The 21886-nt window shown below is 38.5% G+C and overlaps 1 protein-coding gene across 2 annotated transcripts in view; it reads left to right on the forward strand.

The window, feature by feature from the left end:
• Positions 1–18953, forward strand: part of LOC139975646 (eukaryotic translation initiation factor 4 gamma 1-like) — a 39170-nt gene extending 20217 nt beyond the window's left edge. For both annotated transcript variants that reach the window (XM_071983731.1, XM_071983732.1), the window contains exons 18-24: positions 11728–11900; positions 13281–13485; positions 14241–14339; positions 14853–14999; positions 15897–15978; positions 16313–16459; positions 17067–18953. In XM_071983731.1, coding sequence (XP_071839832.1) covers positions 11728–11900; positions 13281–13485; positions 14241–14339; positions 14853–14999; positions 15897–15978; positions 16313–16459; positions 17067–17245 — 1032 coding nt within the window. In that variant the 3' untranslated portion in view covers positions 17246–18953. The remainder of the gene's footprint in view (positions 1–11727; positions 11901–13280; positions 13486–14240; positions 14340–14852; positions 15000–15896; positions 15979–16312; positions 16460–17066) is intronic.
• Positions 18954–21886: the final 2933 nt, after the last annotated feature.

Raw genomic sequence — 21886 nt, forward strand, 5'->3', positions numbered from 1 at the left:
ACGATTTTTGGCTAACAAATCAAATCTGTAACTCAGTATCATTGGGGTCCCCAAAGTAGCTGACGTCACCCTCTATCACCCCATACCAACAAACCTCGGGGGACAGTATCATTTAGGGTGTTATTAACACCCAAACTCGACGAAAAGTATCATCTACAGTTTAAATGAGGTTTTTCAACACGATTTTTGGCTAACAAATCAAATCTGTAACTCAGTATCATTGGGGTCCCCAAGGTAGCTGACGTCACCAGCTATCACCCCATACCAACAAACCTCGGGGGACGGTATCATTTAGGGTGTTATTAACACCAAAACTCGACGCAAAGTCTCATTCACAATTTATATACGTTTTTTCAACACGATTTTTGGCTAACAAATCAAATCTGTAACTCAGTATCATTGGGGTCCCCATGGTAGCTGACGTCACCCTCTATCACCCCATACCAACAAACCTCGGGGACGGTATCATTTAGGGTGTTATTAACACCCAAACTCAACGAAAAGTCCCATTTACAGTTTATATACGGTTTTTCAACACGAATTTTGGCTAACAAATCAAATCTGTAACTCAGTATCATTGGGGTCCCCAAAGTAGCTGACGTCACCCTCTATCACCCCATACCAACAAACCTCGGGGGACGGTATCATTTAAGGTGTTATTAACACCCAAACTCGGCGAAAAGTATCATTTACAGTTTATATACGGTTTTTCAACACGAATTTTGGCTAACAAATCAAATCTGTAACTCAGTATCATTGGGGTCCCCAAAGTAGCTGACGTCACCCTCTATCACCCCATACCAACAAACCTCGGGGGACGGTATCATTTAAGGTGTTATTAACACCCAAACTCGGCGAAAAGTATCATTTACAGTTTAAATACGGTTTTTCAACACGAATTTTGGCTAACAAATCAAATCTGTAACTCAGTATCATTGGGGTCCCCAAGGTAACTGACGTCACCAGCTATCACCCCATACCAACAAACCTCGGGGGACGGTATCATTAAGGGTGTTATTAACACCCAAACTCGACGAAAAGTATCATTTACAGTTTAAATGAGGTTTTTCAACACGATTTTTGGCTAACAAATCAAGTCTGTAACTCAGTATCATTGGGGTCCCCATGGTAGCTGACGTCACCCTCTATCACCCCATACCAACAAACCTCGGGGGACGGTATCATTTAGGGTGTTATTAACACCCAAACTCGACGAAAAGTATCATCTACAGTTTAAATGAGGTTTTTCAACACGATTTTTGGCTAACAAATCAAGTCTGTAACTCAGTATCATTGGGGTCCCCATGGTAGCTGACGTCACCCTCTTTCACCCCATACCAACACACCTCGGGGGACGGTATCATTTAGGGTGTTATTAACACCCAAACTCGACGAAAAGTATCATCTACAGTTTAAATGAGGTTTTACAACACGATTTTTGGCTAACAAATCAAGTCTGTAACTCAGTATCATTGAGGTCCCCATGGTAGCTGACGTCACCCTCTTTCACCCCATACCAACACACCTCGGGGGACGGTATCATTTAGGGTGTTATTAACACCCAAACTCGACGAAAAGTATCATCTACAGTTTAAATGAGGTTTTTCAACACGATTTTTGGCTAACAAATCAAATCTGTAACTCAGTATCATTAGGGTCCCAAAAGTAGCTGACGTCACCAGCTATCACCCCATGCCAACAAACCTCGGGGACGGTATCATTTAGGGTGTTATTAACACCCAAACTCGACACAAAGTCGCATTTACAGTTTATATACGGTTTTTCAACACGATTTTGGCTAACAAATCAAATCTGTAACTCAGTATCATTGGGGTCCCCAAAGTAGCTGACGTCACCAGCTATCACCCCATACCAACAAACCTCGGGGGACGGTAACATTTAGGGTGTTATTAACACCAAAACTCGACGCAAAGTCTCATTCACAATTTACATACGTTTTTTCAACACGATTTTTGGCTAACAAATCAAATCTGTAACTCAGTATCATTGGGGTCCCCATGGTAGCTGACGTCACCCTCTATCACCCCATACCAACAAACCACGGGTTACGGTATCATTTAGGGTGTTATTAACACCCAAACTCGACGCAAAGTATCATCTACAGTTTAAATACGGTTTTCAACACGAATTTTGGCTAACAAATCAAATCTGTAACTCAGTATCATTGGGGTCCCCAAGGTAGCTGACGTCACCAGCTATCACCCCATACCAACAAACATCGGGGGACGGTATCATTTAAGGTGTTATTAACACCCAAACTCGACACAAAGTCGCATTTACAGTTTATATACGTTTTTTCAACACGATTTTTGGCTAACAAATCAAATCTGTAACTCAGTATCATCAGGGAGCAAAAACGTAGCTGACGTCACCAGCTATCACCCCATACCAACAAACCTCGGGGACGGTATCATTTAGGGTGTTATTAACACCCAAACTCGGCGAAAAGTCCCATTTACAGTTTATATACGGTTTTTCAACACGAATTTTGGCTAACAAATCAAATCTGTAACTCAGTATCATTGGGGTCCCCAAAGTAGCTGACGTCACCCTCTATCACCCCATACCAACAAACATCGGGGGACAGTATCATTTAAGGTGTTATTAACACCCAAACTCAACGCAAAGTCCCATTTACAGTTTATATACGGTTTTTCAACACGATATTTGGCTAACAAATCAAATCTGTAACTCAGTATCATTGGGGAGCAAAAACGTAGCTGACGTCACCCTCTACCACCCCTTACCAACAAACCTCGGGGTCGGTATCATTTAGGGTGTTATTAAAACCTAAACTCGACGCAAGCTATCCGATTTATATTCAGTGTAGATAGAATGTGTCTCACATTATAGAAAGAAGAGAAGTTAATTGAGAAAGCCATAAATTAAAATGAAGCTATTAGGAAAGCTATGATTTTTTTACGGAATACCGTTTATTATATACAAAGATACATAAGTAAACTTAAAATGACCCTACTCATATAGTATCGTTGAAATGAAATAACAAGAAACTTCCCCGATCAGTATATCCGGACCAATTCGGAATAGATTGTAGTGTCAGTGTACAGTCACTATTCACCGTATTACAAGAGTTAGACAAAATATAGTTAATATGTCTCCAAACTTCATTCAGAATGTATGTGTAGAAGTTTATCGATATGCAACCGCAATGGAGAATAGAAGGCTTAGCGATGTTGTATTCCTTTTAAATACCAAAGGAATTAATCGCCGTGAACTAAAGATGGATTTATTTGACAGACAACAAAATTATGTCGACAGTATAAGTAAATTGTGAAAGTTCAGGCCCGATTTTCCTAAAATGGGATCCATAGAACCAATTTGAGATAACATGTGATGGGTAGTCGAATGACAATGATCCAACTGTAAATTTGGTTTAGACAAAACATATCATATAAATTGGTTAGCGATAAATGTTATCATGGCATTTTTCTCAAATTGTCTTCAATCAACCTAATTGCATATAAGCATGTGAATTGTTTTAAGACGTTGGACCACCGAGTTGCAAACACGATGATCAAATCCATGGTTTTTGGTTATTTCTCTCAAATACGTTTGCGTTAAAGCATCAATTCCGTCACAGGATATAACGTATCTGACCTCCTTGTTCAAATTGTGCCGAAAAAAACTTATTTTATAAATGACTGGTTAAAGTGAATAAAAAAGAATTAAACGGCTCATGATTCGAAATACATAAATTAACCTAATATATTGACTCGATATCTGGCATTTAACATTGACAGCACATATACAATATGTTTCTTGTATATAATAAGGGGAATGTATATATCAAGTATGGCTTTCAATCAAGGTTTACTTACTGTATAAGTAGTTGAGATATTTTCATATTTTCAACAATGTTAAGATGATGATTTGATTGTGTACCAGTTTTTGCAATCAAACGCATAACGGCCAAAACTACGTGAAAAGCAGCTGGGCTGATATCTTTTCAAGTTATACGTACATTTCATGAAGTTTTAAGTTGCATTGACTTTTTTAGTTACACATACACACAACAAACAAACAACAAACAACAAACAAACAAAGACAAACTCCACATGAATCTTCATAGATCTTCCGGCATTCAGCAGTAAGCTGATAAGAACCTAATTCTTCAATAGACATGCAACAAACGACAAGTAATGAAATTAATATCTAAGTAGAAGAGAAGAGAAAAGACCATGACTTTTTAAGCAAATTACAGGGTATACTAATTATGGATTACCTTCTTGAATTATAAAAAATTGAAAGTTTATTGAAAAATTTAGTCATATTTCTTTTGAAAAAACTTTTATTGCTGAAGAAAATCACAGTGTTGTACACAAAATCGCAAATTTGGGCCCCGATGACCGTTGGCCCCAAATTCTTACCACTACTGTTCAAGTAACACTATGACCAACATTCTTCATTATCCAATGCAAACTGCACGAAAAGAACTTTCGGTAGTTACATACAACTTACTGCAAAAGATAAGTAGATGATCTTTGACATCCATATTTTGAACTCACCATAATTATGCCTCCATATTAAGTGAACACTATGACCCAGCATGGTGATCACCAGGGTTGTCACCACGCCGGGCGGCGCCGGGCGGTGCTACCCAGCTCTCAAAATTTCCGCCCGGTACTCAAGGTCAATTTCAGCCTTACCGCCCGGCACAAATTAGCCTACAGTACCGCCAATAAGTAACTTGGTAAAGATTAGCGCCATTCACTGCAAAACGCAGCTTATCTGTAATTAACCCCGCTCCAAATAAAGGAACGCTACTTTCCCCGCACTCCAAATAAAGGAACGCAAATTCCCCTTGCTCGCTATTCACCACCGACACAATGGGAGTGAACCGATCGATACAACGCTATTCATAGCGTGGAGGTAGCGTAAACCGATCGCTTGTAACCAACACACGTTATATGCAATTGTTTATTGTAAACATCCAGAGAAGGCCTACGAGTACGAAGTTTACGAACTTTGACTGAAAGAAAGTTTTAAACGAGAATAGTTTCATGTTGAAGGGCAAAACCTTTTTATACATGTTTATTTTATTCCCCGATATTTCCTGGTTACCAGAAGTAATAAAAAGCAAGAAGGAAATTTCGTGCCTTATCCTTTCGGGGTTACATATCATTTTTAGTAGTAACATTGGGCCTCGCGTTTTGTGTGGACTTTAGGCACATTAGGCTAGGAAACGTTGCACTGAGTACTGTTCGAAAAACATGTCGAGACAAGACTCGGTGCATTGGATACTGTTCGCTGCTTTAGCTATGCATGTAGAGACGTTCCACTGCCAATCGTTTCTTGGCGATTTGCCAAGTTTAACTAAGAACAAGTGTTTCACGCACATTGTAAGAATGTTGTACAGTACTGTAGCATGCAAATCATCAGACGACAGCCTGCTGTACCAATGATTTCCCGCGTACACTGCCGTACAGGTAAAATGTGAATTCCTTTTTGGGGGGATTTAATGGTTATGCATACTAAATGAGAACAATGTGCATTTGGAACAATAACACTGGGGTGAGTGATGAGGGGCTCTAAATACAAAAAAATACAAAAAAAGATCCCAGGAAAATTCAGTGATCCACATGAAAAAACAAAGGTATCTCAGAAGAATTTTGAGGATCAAAACCCTTTCTAAATGCCACCATTTTGCATGTAGGCACCATAGGGATTTGAAAATTTTTCAAAAGGGGAGGGGACACCCCCTCCCTTTATACCCCTCCCCCAGGGCGCGGATCACTGTCACAAATTACCCGGCTCTAAAAATGGTCTGGTGACAACCCTGGTGATCACCCATATAGGAGAAGCATTTTGAGTGTGTTCACACAATTAACCCAGATGACCTCTGTATAACCTTTGGCATAAACTTACTAAACACCCATATGACCCACTACTCAAGGACACTATGATCAAGTTTGGTCATCTTTCATTGATGTGTACACATGCTCTAACTTCACTGGAATGAAAATTTTAAAAATAGCTCTTTCGACTTTTAACTATTGGTGTATCATTTAGAGAGACCTGAATCCAGGTCAACAAAACGTACCTACACAAGTCTGTGTAATCAACAACCGATGAAACCTCAAGTTTTTTGTTTCAGTCACTATCGGTTTAATCCGTACTATACCGTTAACCAACTCCTTTAAAGGGCATAATCAACAGGCATGCAGTTACCTAAATCTTGTTTTCTATCGTCGGCTAAATTCTTCAATCTCCTTTTATGTTCCAACAAAGGTACCCTCGTGATGTTTCAGAAGACATATATTGGATATGAAGGGATCAACTTGTATTTTATAAGTTACAAACGTCATATAATGAACAAAGGGTGTATGCGTGTTCCCTTTAAAGTGCACTCAACCAATGATAATGTTTCTCTACCACAGATCTAACAACTGCTGAATACAGATCTGATAAGATACACTCACCATCAAAAATACAAAAGCAGGAGCACTAATTCAATTAGTACATTCGTATCGATGCATGATAAGGTTATTTATCCAAGGTTGTGATGATCACTCTTGTTCCATGTTCTGAAGTTGCCCTTCATGAATTTTGAATATGTATTAACCAGGTAATAACGCCAGGGTTCTCGCCAGTCCGATTTAACCGGGCGGGGCTCCAGGTTTGAATTTGATTTTGGCTCTCGCCGATCGGTTCGAAAGTTGTGCGCCCTAGCTGTTTGAAAGTTGGGTGCCTGGTTTTATAGCTGTTATAAATAATCAGCGTTAGCAAGTACTACTGAAACATTTTGACATTTTTAATGTGAATAAAACCATCGACTAAATATTCACACTTTTCAGTACTCTTCCTATTCCCAACTGCAACCACGGCAAACACAATCCAGGTATCACGTAAGCGCTTCAGTATAGTGATATCGCCACACAAACGATCCCTGCTTTTACACAGCAAAAGGTTGCGAACGAAGTTTGTGTTTTCTGGGTACTGAGAGATGCCAGAATGTTTGTATTTAAACATCGTACATAACCTAAACCAGGGCAGGAAAAAAATGAAGTCACAACTGAATCGCCGTGACACACACACAAAAATAAATAGTCATTCAGTTTATGTAGCAGTTTATGTAATGTTGACTCTAGTCAATGGTCAGCTGACTATTTTTCTTTATACTGTAGAATATAACTAACAGCAATGTCCAGGTTATTGCCATACATTTGAAAATTTAAGAAATCATAGCTTTGTAAAGTAGCGCGAATTTCAAGTGGCTTGGCTGCTGGAAAAATCACCAGGACCAGTTTATTTTGTCTTTATTATTCGGCAGTCATGTATAACTTTAAGTTATTGAAAAATATTTGAGCATTTATAAATCATAGCTCGAAAAAGTCAATTTCCAGCAGTTTGCCTACTTAGAAAAGACGAAAATCGCGGAGCTTCCGGGGACCCACACAACGAACTTTGCCCCTTGACCACACGCCGAGAGTGCGATCGCTATGGTACGCGATCGCGCGGATACCTTTGGCATCCGAATTGATCATCGGCACTTGAGACCACCCGGTTTGACAAAAAAGCGGGCGAGAACCCTGCAGGTTTTAATTTTAATGACAAATTCAAAAGTAAGATTGATTTGTAAGCCAAAAATCGTGTTGAAAAACTCATTTAAACTGTAGATGATACTTTTCGTCGAGTTTGGGTGTTAATAACACCCTAAATGATACCGTCCCCCGAGGTTTGTTGGTATGGGGTGATAGCTGGTGACGTCAGCTACTTTGGGGACCCCAATGATACTGAGTTACAGATTTGATTTGTTAGCCAAAAATCGTGTTGAAAAACCTCATTTAAACTGTAGATGATACTTTTCGTCGAGTTTGGGTGTTAATAACACCCTAAATGATACCGTCCCCCGAGGTTTGTTGGTATGGGGTGATAGCTGGTGACGTCAGCTATTTTTGGGACCCTAATGATACTGAGTTACAGAATTGATTTGCTAGCCAAAAATCGTGTTGAAAAACCGTATATAAACTGTAAATGAGACTTTGCGTCGAGTTTGGGTGTTAATAACACCTTAAATGATACCGTCCCCCGAGGTTTGTTGGTATGCAGGTGATAGCTGGTGACGTCAGCTACTTTGGGGACCCCAATGATACTGAGTTACAGATTTGATTTGTTAGCCAAATATCGTGTTGAAAAACCGTATATAAACTGTAAATGGGACTTTGCGTCGAGTTTGGGTGTTAAGAACACTTTAAATGATACCGTCCCTCGAGGTTTGTTGGTATGGGGTGATAGCTGGTGACGTCAGCTACCATGGGGACCCCAATAATACTGAGTTACAGATTTGATTTGTTAGCCAAAAATCGTGTTGAAAAACCTCATTTAAACTGTAGATGATACTTTTCGTCGAGTTTGGGTGTTAATAACACCCTAAATGATACCGTCCCCCGAGGTTTGTTGGTATGGGGTGATAGCTGGTGACGTCAGCTACTTTGGGGACCCCAATGATACTGAGTTACAGATTTGATTTGTTAGCCAAAAATCGTGTTGAAAAACCTCATTTAAACTGTAGATGATACTTTTCGTCGAGTTTGGGTGTTAATAACACCCTAAATGATACCGTCCCCCGAGGTTTGTTGGTATGGGGTGATAGCTGGTGACGTCAGCTACTTTTGGGACCCTAATGATACTGAGTTACAGAATTGATTTGTTAGCCAAAAATCGTGTTGAAAAACCGTATATAAACTGTAAATGAGACTTTGCGTCGAGTTTGGGTGTTAATAACACCTTAAAAGATACCGTCCCCCGAGGTTTGTTGGTATGCAGGTGATAGCTGGTGACGTCAGCTACTTTGGGGACCCCAATGATACTGAGTTACAGATTTGATTTGTTAGCCAAAAATCGTGTTGAAAACCTCATTTAAACTGTAAATGCGACTTTGCGTCGAGTTTGGGTGTTAATAACACCTTAAATGATACCGTCCCCCGAGGTTTGTTGGTATGGGGTGATATACCATGGGGACCCCAATGATACTGAGTTACAGATTTGATTTGTTAGCCAAAAATCGTGTTGAAAAACCTCATTTAAACTGTAGATGATACTTTTCGTCGAGTTTGGGTGTTAATAACTCCCTAAATGATACCGTCCCCCGAGGTTTGTTGGTATGGGGTGATAGAGGGTGACGTCAGCTACTTTGGGGACCCCAATGATACTGAGTTACAGATTTGATTTGTTAGCCAAAAATCGTGTTGAAAAACCTCATTTAAACTGTAGATGATACTTTTCGTCGAGTTTGGGTGTTAAAAACACCCTAAATGATACCGTCCCCCGAGGTTTGTTGGTATGGGGTGATAGTGGGTAACGTCAGCTACGTTTTTGCTCCGCAATGATACTGAGTTACAGATTTGATTTGTTAGCCAAAAATCGTGTTGAAAAACCTCATTTAAACTGTAGATGATACTTTGCGTCGAGTTTGGGTGTTAATAACACCTTAAATGATACCGTCCCCCGAGGTTTGTTGGTATGGGGTGATAGTGGGTAACGTCAGCTACGTTTTTGCTCCGCAATGATACTGAGTTACAGATTTGATTTGTTAGCCAAAAATCGTGTTGAAAAATCTCATTTAAACTGTAAATGCGACTTAGCGTCGAGTTTGGGTGTTAATAACACCTAAATGATACCGTCCCCCGAGGTTTGTTGGTATGGGGTGATAGCTGGTGACGTCAGCTACTTTGGGGACCCTAATGATACTGAGTTACAGATTTGATTTGTTAGCCAAAAATCGTGTTGAAAAACCTCATTTAAACTGTAGATGATACTTTTCGTCGAGTTTGGGTGTTAATAACACCCTAAATGATACCGTCCCCCGAGGTTTGTTGGTATGGGGTGATAGCTGGGTAACGTCAGCTGCGTTTTTGCTCCGCAATGATACTGAGTTACAGATTTGATTTGTTAGCCAAAAATCGTGTTGAAAAACCTCATTTAAACTGTAGATGATACTTTGCGTCGAGTTTGGGTGTTAATAACACCTTAAATGATACCGTCCCCCGAGGTTTGTTGGTATGGGGTGATAGCTGGTGACGTCAGCTACTTTTGGGACCCTAATGATACTGAGTTACAGATTTGATTTGTTAGCCAAAAATCGTGTTGAAAAACCGTATATAAACTGTAAATGGGACTTTGCGTCGAGTTTGGTTGTTAATAACACCTTAAATGATACCGTCCCCGAGGTTTGTTGGTATGGGGTGATAGCTGGTGACGTCAGCTACTTTGGGGACCTCAATGATACTGAGTTACAGATTTGATTTGTTAGCCAAAAATCGTGTTGAAAAACCTCATTTAAACTGTAGATGATACTTTTCGTCGAGTTTGGGTGTTAATAACACCCTAAATGATACCGTCCCCCGAGGTTTGTTGGTATGCAGGTGATAGCTGGTGACGTCAGCTACGTTTTTGCTCCCCGATGATACTGAGTTACAGATTTGATTTGTTAGCCAAAAATCGTGTTGAAAACCTGTATATAAACTGTAAATGAGACTTTGCGTCGAGTTTGGGTGTTATTAACACCCTAAATGATACCGTCCCCCGAGGTTTGTTGGCAATGGGTGATAGTGGGTAACGTCAGCTACTTTGGGGACCCCAATGATACTGAGTTACAGATTTGATTTGTTAGCCAAAAATCGTGTTGAAAACCCGTATATAAACGGTAGATGAGACTTCGCGTCGAGTTTTGGCGTTATTAATGCCCTCTCTGATGAAATCTTTTCTCAAGGTGGTTTTGATGGGGTGATAGAGAGGGTTGCCAGCTATTACTTGCACAATTTGAAAACTTTTATTGTCTGATAACACACCCATGACTCTGTTGAATAAGTGTGTCAATTAGTTTAGTTTTTAAAACTTTACTTTTCCCCTCGTAACATTAGAATTGCCCTTAAGCTTCTCCGTAGTATCATTTTCCCCTTAGTGTTCGCTCTTATTGTTCGCTGGTAATGGTCGCTGGTAGTGCTTAACGTTCGCTGCTATTGGTCGCTGTTATTGTTCGCCAACTTCAGCCCGATTCGCGTAGTTAGGGTTAATGCAATCACTCACGTAATTGAAACGGTAACTATATAGCACATATTATCATGGCTAAATACTTCTAAGAGGCGTTAGACCTTCTTTTTATGGGCAATTTGACCATCCAGCCGTTGGAGAAGAAGATTCTGACGATGAAATTCTGATATGGTAAGCCGCATAGTTGCACACTGTATGTACTATGTATTGTGTATACATGTACTGTCGTAGCGCAATTGGTATAGCCTATATGACTTACCGTTACGCGTGGCTACCATTGTATTACATAATACAGTACTTTGGAGAAAGGGGGGAAAATCAGTCATATTCCTCACATTCAAACATCAAATTATATTTTACTTATGAAATAACATGTCTTGAACTCATCATACTATCAAAAGTCCAGCAGATTTCATCAAAATAATTTCAAATGGGCAAAAAAAGTACATTGTTTGTATCATAACCTCATTTGCATATTTACATATCTAATTAGCTTAATTATAAAAGAAAATTATAAAAATTAAAACCTCATTTCAATACCTATTTGTCAATACTTGGGTCCCTATTGACAAAATGAACAGATTTTAAGTAATTACAATGTGTAAATATTTTTCCCCCAGGGGGACAATTATATGATCACAACATGGGAAAGAGGAGTTAAACAGTCAGATGTTGTTTTTTTATCCGTTACAGGAAGCTATTACTTGTTTAGAGGAACTGAAGTCACCTAAACTTCAACATGTATTTGTCCGCGTAGCCATTGAAGATGTTCTAGAAAAATCAAGCGGTATGAGAGAGTCCGTTGGCAGGCTCTTCCACAGGCTATTACAATCATCCACCATCTCAGTTGAACAATTTAACTATGGGTAGGTATATTGAGAAATATTTTGGGTACAGTTTTTGCACCTGGAAGAAAGAAAGAATTGATTTAGAAAAGACAAAATTTGCTGTCTTGGATATTAAGTGCAAGTGACTTGCAGCAATTTCAATAATAACAGCAGATTTTATAACTGGTAGCAAATTCAAATATTGATTCCTTGCTGGAAGGGACAGAATGTATGGGATGATGATTGTGTGTGTGTGAGATACCTGCTTGTAAACACGGTAACTCAAGTGTTCATGGTGGGTTAATGTCATGCTGGTATGTGGATCCTTCCTATGGAGTACTAGCACCCTTTTCTTTTCTGTGAAGGTCAAAGGTCAACAGAGGTCAAAGTCTGAAAACCTTGTAGAGACGATAGCTCTAAAAGTGCATCTTTGTTAAAGTTCATACTTTGTATGTAGATACTGCTTGCTGAGTGCAAGAACCCTGTCGAAATTAGTAGAGGTTAAAGATCATCAAATGTCAACAGAGATAAAAGTGTGAAAACTCTGTCAGCATAATAAGTCAAAAAGTGCTGCTTGGTTGCAGTTTGTACTGGTAAGTAGCTCTCCCTTGATGTGTGCAAGTATGCTATGGAGACTGGTAGATGTCAAAGGTTGTTTGAGGTGAACCAAGCTCAAAATCTGAAAACCTCTGCAACATAATTACCCTTAAAGTAAGGGTTAGATGATTTTCATACTTGGTACGAATGATCCACCTTATTTGGTACAAAAACAACTTCTTTTCTGGGGAGGTCAAAGGTCATATTAGGTCAGTCTTTTAATTTTGTAAGCACGCACCTGGTAACTCAAAAGGTTTTACTTTGTTGAAGTTCATTCTAGATTAATATAGATCTGAAAATCACGTAGACATTGTACTGACAAAACTTAAGCTTGGATGATGACCTTCTTACGTGATAGGCAGGTCTGCATTTGTGCAAGAATCTTGCCGATCACTGATGGTCAACACATAAGAATCTTGTTCAATGTTCTCATACAAAGTGTATCAAGTTATCACTAAGCCAACTGACTTTCTGGTTAATCTGATCTTTGCAGGGTTGTTTCCTTTGAAACACACCAGGTATAAAATGGTGGAAAGACAAAAATTACTATTAGAAATGGACATAATTATATTAAAAAAGTAACCCCATTTGAAGCACCAAAGCTTTCTTGGTAACGAAGAGGTGAGATTTTAAACATTGTGGATGATCTCTGGTCTTCTTCATGATGAAGAAATTAAAATAAATAATTTTTTGCAAAGAAACATACTCCCCATGCAGCCATACTTTGAAGACATCTCCTTTCTTTGCTGAATTCTGCAAATTATTCTTTTTCAAAGACTTTCTTCTCTCTGTAACAAATGTTGATCTAAATTTTGTTTACAGTCTTAACGAAATATTAGAATTTGCAGAGGACATGGAGAGAGAAATTCCACTATATTGGACTTACTTGGGTGAAATCATCGGAGCTATGGCTGCCGAAGGGGCCACCAACTTTGCATTCCTCCGAGATGTGGTCCAAAAAATACCCAGGGAAGGGAAATCAGCCGAGTGCATGGCTGAGATCCTGAAGGCTGGTGTTAATTTAACAGTGAGTATAGACTTTGTAGATTGAAGACTTGGTGGTTTAGGGAATGAATTGAAAGACAAATATTGGTCTGTGGAGAGGAGTGTTTTATAGAGTGCCGTCGTCATAGATGTTACAGACTGAGGACTGTGTGATGTGTTTTTACATTGTATTATCAGTAGTTTACAGTGTAGTATCAGATCAGTATGTAGAACATTATACACCTAAAAACAAGCATGAGCTTTTGCCGCGAATTCGCGGAATTTCCATGATTTATTTTCTACCTCGGGGACAATTTTTTTATCCTAACACACTGTAGCATATGCAACTGGAGCCTATACCGCAATTTTTGCAAAATTCTGTGATTTTTTTTTTACCCCAGGCTCATCCCTGTACAAAATAATGTCCTTCTACCCTTCAGATGTTCCCTGCCATAGCAGTCCCCATCACTATCTCCCCTCTCTCCCTGCCCCTACACACAGCCTCTCCAATGACTGATTGAGCTGACTGTAGAATGTACAGTAAAAGAAAACAAATTGTATCCTATTGACATTCCAGTACTATTTCAGGACAGTTTAAGGCAAGTGCTTTTGAAAGTTTTGCTGTTTCAGTTTGAGACTTACTACCAACATGATGTCTCAGTCACTATGAGACGACATTATGAGATATGTTAGGTTGATCTGTGAGAGTTGTGAAAATAGACTTTCTTTATGATATCATATGGGAGTTACACCAGAAAGCATGGAGATTAATATTAGTGGTTCTTTCCCCCTCAACAGAGTGAGACACATATGGCCAAAATATGGAAAACATCTAATTTCACCTGGAGTCTATTTTTACCTTCCAGAACGAACATCCAGGAATTTGTCAAAAATAAGGTAAGTACTATTTTGAAATCAAAGAATATACTCCATTGTCATCTCAGGTCCCCTACTCGCATCCACTATTTCTGCCTTTTGCTCGCCCATGTACCTTTCCCCCACATTTATAAACAATATTTTAATTACCTTGTTTCATCAATTAAATAAGACAAACAAGTTAGTTTGATATTGATATTCAGTGTGCATGTTAATTGTCGGTCATTCATGTCATTGAATACTTCGCCATATCCATATTAACACCTGTTTGGTGGCTTTGAAGATCCTTTCAGAGTGAAATTGTGTACATTTATATTTGAAACTATGGTATGGGTAATTGCCTTTTAAAAAAGCCATTCAGAAGTTTGATACAGCCAGGCTGACGTTGGTGTATATTTGATGTCAGTCGATCAATCAATCAATCAAAGAATCAAATAGTAATTCAGGTAGTTTGCATTGTAAACCATTGTTTTCACTGCTGGTGGGTAAAAATTCATTGTAGGTTTATTTGTTGGTTTTGTATTTTGTTTACAGAAAGTATCATTCACAGAGCAGCCAGTAGAGAGAGTATCACAGAGCACCCCTAAGGAAGAGACGAGGATAGGAAACTTCCAGCGGGATCTAATCCTTCAGTTCCAGAATGAAAGTCTTACTAACGATGAAGTCAAAGACTTCATCGAGGTGAGTGAGCTTCAACATTTAGATTGCATTTCAAGTTTTGTGATGTCAGTTAAATGAATAAGATTGTGTAAGAGAAATGGCACAGGAACAATTTCCCTTGGCAAAGAAGGTAACCACGATTGTTTGAGGTGTGTTCGTGTTGGTACTGGACGAAGAGGGTCATCTTAGGGAAACTACGCAAATTCATTGACACCTGACTGACCTTAGTGAAATGTATGCATATTCATGGAGACATGTCTGACCTTATTGATCACTGTGAACCTTGTATGCAGAGTCTGTAAGTGTGTGTAGTCAAGTGGAACACCTTATTGCTATTAAGACAATAATAGATCAGAGATATCGCAAGGTTTTAATACAAGTTGTGCGTATTTTTAGAAGCCACTTAATATTCAAATTAGGATTAGATTTGCACTTACGACAGTAGTGTTGCAATGAGTGATACAATCCCTGCAACATGGAAAGGCAGGTGTCACATTGGAATTTTCAAGATGGGCTTTATCAAAATGAGAAGGAATATCATTTTGATTTTGATTTTAATTTTAATCATTTATTGTCACAGAAACAATATGCTATAAATTTACATTACTTGGGTTTTCCATTGCCTAGAATTGTACTCGCACTCCCCAGCACTTCCAGCACTTCTAGTCGCAAGAAACTAATCTTTGAGCACTTAGAAATCTCACAACTTTTAAAGAACTCAATATTATTGTTAAGCAGTGGTACAAACTGGCCAAAAACTCTAATAAACTAAAATTATGCCAAATTCCTTTGTCTTTTTCCAATTATTAAGCTTTTACTGGCATGAATGTATGGTGTAACTCTCTTGATTATTGAAAACATGTTTGAAAATAAGATTCTTCTAGTAATAGAAACTGGTTTTGCTGTTGTCTTATACAGAAATCAATTCCACCAGATGTGAGGAAGACCAAGGAATTTATACGTGCCGTAGTGTCAGCTATGTGCTTTGGAGCTGTGAAAGGTTAGTAACCTTATATGAGGGGAAGGAAAAAGTATTCCCCCTCCCCCCATCTTTGTGTAGAACATTTCAGGTCTGACTATACCCTGCAGCCTAAGTGTAAATTTGTGCATATTCTTGTGGGCTCACCGGAATCCATTCCTTACTTGTTTGAGAAATTACCAGATCTGTCTCGGACTTCCCGATGTTTACCAGGTTAGTCTTGGACAAAAGGATTGGTTTGCTTTTCATGGAATGGCTGGTTTTAAAACTGGTTGTGAAATTACAGAAAAGAACATTGGCTTTGGAACTTCAACCAACCTCGTTGCCAATTTACTTCTTTGCTTTTACCTTATAGGGGAAGGCACAAATAGTAGGGGTGACCATGAGTTACTGAAGAAACGATCAGTCTTAATGCAGAGGTACATTGACAGTGACGCCAAACTAGAATTACAAGCTCTCTTTGCAGTCCAACATTTGAATTACAGTCTAGAAAACCCACCAGGTGAGTTTTAAACAAGTTAAAACTTCAGAGAAAGTTATTGAAAGTTGTTCCAGCAACTAGCTGCCTTCATTTTGCTCCTGGTGGTAACTGTGTGTTATTGTTACTAACGCCATGTAATATTTGCAAGTGATTGATTACCTACTAAATTTACTTAGCAGATCTATAAAGATGAAACTATTTGGCTGTTCCATTAATGAACAGGTGTATGCATCAGTAGTTCATATGTTGTTGTTTTTAGATTAGGCAACATTCATTGGAAACTTTTATCTCCTGTTTAATCTTGAACTGTTTAGGTTTGATTTTTTGCCTGAGTTTGTTGTATCATTTTTTGATTTTGGTGAATAAAGTAAAAGGAAATGTCTAAGGGTCCTTTATCGTTCCTTTAATTGTAGAGTATAACACAGTAAGATCGCAGCTTATCCATTGCAAAGGCAGCTATAGAGGATGTGGTTAAAGATGGTATTCCTTTGGAGCTAGTATCGGTACTATGGTGTTGACCATGTTACCGCTATAGTTGTGGTGAACTTGAATTTGTTCCATCAAGTTATAGTTCTTGTAGGATGACAGGTTTTTCTGTGATGTTAACATCATCTTTATCTTTCATTAGGGCTTCTACGCTTGTACTTTGATGTGCTATACGACGAAGATGTCATCTCTGAAGAAACATTCTACTCTTGGAAGGACAGCGACGATGCAGCGGAGAAAACGGGGAAAGGTATCGCCTTGAAATCAGTAACCAGCTTCTTCACTTGGTTGGAGGAATCAAACCCTCCGAATTACTGGTGACCGCGCGGAGCTTCAGTTGAAAGATGTCATCGTATGTTAGTCTAAAAGCCTTCTTTTGCAATTGAGGTACGAAGCAACCACCAAGCCTTCCTTGTTTGCTGAACATTTTTATTTGGCTGCGGCGATTACGCAGTATTCGAGTATTTTCTACAAATTCTCCAATTGCCTACATAACCGCTTGTTTACCTCGAAGTAACTAAGGGCTTATGATTGTGAGGCAAAGAAGAATGTACCTCCACAAAAAATAGTTTAAAAAAAACCGAAGAAAAGAAAGAGAGAAAAATTGAAGCAAAACTTTTCCTCTCAATGTATGGTTGTTATGGAGGGATAAATGTTGGTACAGCATACAGTTTTTTGGTACACAACAGGCAATGATAGACACCGCAAAGTGGAGACAAATATAAAACAGGTGATAGGAAATAAAAAACAATTGAAAGATATATATATATATATATATATATATTAAGAACTTTTTCTATGAATACGGTTTTATTTTAAGGAAACAATTTCATTTCTATTTGTTTATTAAAAATGTGTCAGCATTAACTCAAATATTGCTGAAGGAATATAGTCAGATGCTTAAGTTCCTATTAATGAAGAAACAGGAAGAAAAAGAAGCATGTATTTAAAAATAACCATAAAAAGTTCTGAGGGAATGTTAGCATTTCAGATTCATTAGTGCTGTACAAGTGGGTCCAGGTGATCCCCCACTTCATTAATAAGTATGTTAGTTGTTGGTAAAAAGAAAAAAAGGAACATGTTATGGAGAATATGAGAAGAATGTTTAGGCCTACTTCTTTCAGTAAGGTGTCTACCCTTGGGAGGTAGCAAGTTTGTGGAAGTAATATATGCTATGTAGTGAGTGATTTTCTAAGTTTCAGTAGGTGATCCTCCTTGCATGTCTCAATTGAGCAAAGTTTACAAGATGGTAGGAATAAGAAAGAAGCCACTTTGTTTTAAATTGTGCATCTGAAAAAATGTGTTTAGGTTCGTATCAAATGCTCTTAAAATGATTAAAACATGGTCGAAATGTATCATTGTCTTTGGGAAACTGTCTTCAGATGTAGTATACAGAACAATCTGTTAGTAGGAGCTCGTCATTGAGTAAGATAGTCAAATAGAAATATTTGTATGCCATACAAGTTTAATTTACAACACCTTGTGTGGTTGTTAACAATATGTGGTTTTAAGATGAGACTTTGGGTGTTAAACGTAACAGCTGTTATGATGTGTGAAGGGACTATTGGTGCCAACTTTTGACAATAACACAAACATGTCAGTCGCTGTTTGGGATAGGTTTTAGTTAATAAGAGTGGCAATGTTGATCTCTTGTTGTAGAGCCCAAAAGAAGGTTAAATTTAAAGGGAAATATTAAGTAATTGATGAAGAAGTGAATTCAATATTTAGCAACAATAAAAAGAAGAAGAAAAAAATAAATATATGATATGAAGGCTTAAGTCAGCAATACTCAGAAGTTTGTGAAAGATACAAAGTTACAAATGTCCTGATTTGTCCCTACGTAATCTCTGACGGATAAGTCATGTGCTACTTCTGCAATACATTCTCCAGGTCGTGTCCAACCTGTATGGATTTAAAACAAGCGGTATAATCACACACAGATGTATTCATTTGTGTACTGCTTACAATTTGGAGTATAACCATTTATTTAAAACATAATTAGTGTTTATAAATAATTATAAAAAAAGTCGAATTGTTTTTGTCATCTTGTATTGATGTATTTTGTTATAATTATGTGTGCATATGTAAATGCAGACACAATATCTCAAGAAAGGAAACTTAGATTAATCTCATATTTAGTATGGGATGCCCATGCATATTGATTAGATGAACCCTAGTTTGTAGAAGTGGGCAAAGGTCAAAGTCTTAAAACATTTAAAACAGGAGATCCCAGGAATAGAAACTTGGATGAATCTGATTTATTATGTCAATGCCTCATGTTGACATAGGCGTACGAGGCGGGGGGGGGGGCAGACTGCCCCCCCCCCAAATTTCCAGAGGACAAGAAATTCGGGCAAAAGTCCTGAAAAATTCGGACAGCCTAAGAGGAGAAAAAAAAAATATATATATATATATATATTTTTTTTTTTTCTCCTCTTAGGCTGCCCGAATTTTTCAGGACTTTTGCCCGAATTTCTTGTCCTCTGGAAATATATATATATATATATATATAAATATGCAGTAGCTTGCCCGAATCTTTTTCAAATTTTTGCCCGACAATTCCATGATTTTCTTTATTTAGCATCATGATGCCCGAATATTTCCGTGTAACACCACCGTAAGCGCAGTTCATCTGGGCTACCACGCTTTTTGCACGATCAATTTTTTTCTAACTAGTCAATTGTATACCTGGACCAAGGGCGTTGGAACCGGGGGGCACATGGGCACGTGCCCCCCACTTTTCCTCAGGTTAAAAATGTGCCTTTTTTCTAGATAAAAAATGAGGTGCCTCAAGTTAGCAAGAGGCCAGGGAACCAGAATGAACACTCGGGGACGGCCGTTTCCGGCCATCTGAGGGGTTTGTAAAACCAAAAATTTTCTAGTACGCTCCGCGCCAACCGATGGTGGCGCTCCGCTCAGATAGTCGTGCATACAACTTTGCAAATCCTGGCTAAGCCCGTGATTTTTAATAAATTTCTGTGGGTCAAACTCAAAGCTATTTCGAATGGAAAAAAAATTGTTAAGATATTAACAAGAAAAAAATCTCTAATTCGGAAGATTCCTACATTAGCAACTAGCATGATTTCACCTCATTTTGTCTCAAAAGAAAACTTGTTCCTTGTTTCCCAACTTGCGCATTGGATATTGCAGTGCTAGTATACATATTTTCTTTGAGGGGGGGGGGGTGTTGATGGAGTGATGTGTATACGCAAATAAGATAATACAATAAGAGTTATAAAGGGTACTAAATATAAGGCTGCATCAGTCCAATCGAATTTCTGCAAAGTGCCCTTTGATGTCGGTGCCCCCCCCCCCAGATTAAAGTGCTTCCGCCGCCCTTGACCTGGACATCCCCGACATGAGTGTATATAAGAAATATATTCTTTTCCATGGATGGTGGGGGGGGGGGAGTGCCTATAAGCCTAGAAGTACAGGTTTATCATATTCTTTGTTATATTTTATACATTTTTGTGAGACCAATTGCAGTCTCACCCGACACAGCGACATTATCCCGCCTACGTGTCGTTGAACAATGTATGTTTTTTTTCTGGAGGTAGCTGAGTACTGTGTTAAAATAATAAATAAGGTAACTAAATAGGAGCTTAAAAAATATACTGTCCCATTTTTCCCCATCAATTTTTTTCAAAGTGATGTTACCATTTTTTCTTCTTCTAATTTACCAAATTTTTGGGGAAGTGTAAATTTTTAAAACGTGAGATTATAAAATAAAGAATGTTAGATGCAACTTGCAAGGCCTCAGAAGTGCCGTTTCCGGCAATCTGAGAGGCATTGTTTGCCAAAACTTTTCTTGTACGCTACGCGCCAACCGATGGTGGCGCTCCACTTAGATAGTGTCACGGGAACTTTCGGGCACAAAAAGTTCTGCCCCCCCAAACTGAAATGGTCCCGTACGCCTATGCATGTTGATCCATGTTATTTTCATTAAAGGTCAAAGGTCTGTAATCAAAGTTTGAGAAAGCTTGTAAACCATTCCCCAAGAAGGGAATGCTAGATGAATCACAAATTATGTCATATGTGGATTTGAATCGGTGGACCCTGTTGGGTTTTTCTAATTAGAGTCTGCCATACAAAATCTGGCTTTTCTTCTCTGAAAAGATTACACATCACACTGGTGATAGGGGCCGTCCCAGACTACTGAAGCATAATCGAGTACTGGCCTGACAAGCGTTTTGTATGCTGTTATTTTAACATCTTTGGGACAGCTTGAGAAGTTATGTTTTAGAAGGCCAAGAACATGGTTTGCTTTAATGGTTATGTTATTGATATGTTTATCCCGTGTAAGATTGTTATCAATTTCAACACCTAGGTAAAGGTGAGAGTCAACCGATTTTAGGGGTTCTTTGCATAGGATGTAGACGGGTGTTTTGTAAGATTTCTTAAATGAAATTGAGAGGATGTAGCATTTAGAGTGGTTAAAATTAAATTGCCATTTATTTTGCCATTCCAGTTTATTTAGGTCATCTTGAAGGATTTGCTGGTCAGTTGGGTTATCAAGTTTTCTATACACAAGGCAATCGTCAGCAAACAGTCTAACAATGCTACTGATATTAACAGGGATGTCGTTTACATTTAAAAGGAAAAGTAAAGGACCCAAAACAGTGCTTTGGGGTACCCCAGATAAAATTGTTAAAATTTGATATTTCACCGTCACAGACAACATGCTGAGTGCGGTTGCTGGGGAAAGATGCAAACCAAGCCAGAAGATTTCCATTAATAGCCATAGGCAGATAGCTTCTAGCTAAAACTTAAAGGAGTTGGTGTGGAACCTTGTCAAAAGCTTTAGAGAAATCAAGTAAAGCCATGGAGACAGTACTGTTTTGTTCAGTTTGTTTAGAGATATCATCTATTGTTAGGAGAAGCTGGGTTTCAGTAAATCTTTTAGCACGAAAGCCATGTTGGGAATCAGTTAGGATAATATGCAAATCAAGGAATTTCATCACA

Source organism: Apostichopus japonicus, chromosome 11, assembly GCF_037975245.1.
Source record: "Apostichopus japonicus isolate 1M-3 chromosome 11, ASM3797524v1, whole genome shotgun sequence".
Classification (NCBI taxonomy): domain Eukaryota; kingdom Metazoa; phylum Echinodermata; class Holothuroidea; order Aspidochirotida; family Stichopodidae; genus Apostichopus; species Apostichopus japonicus.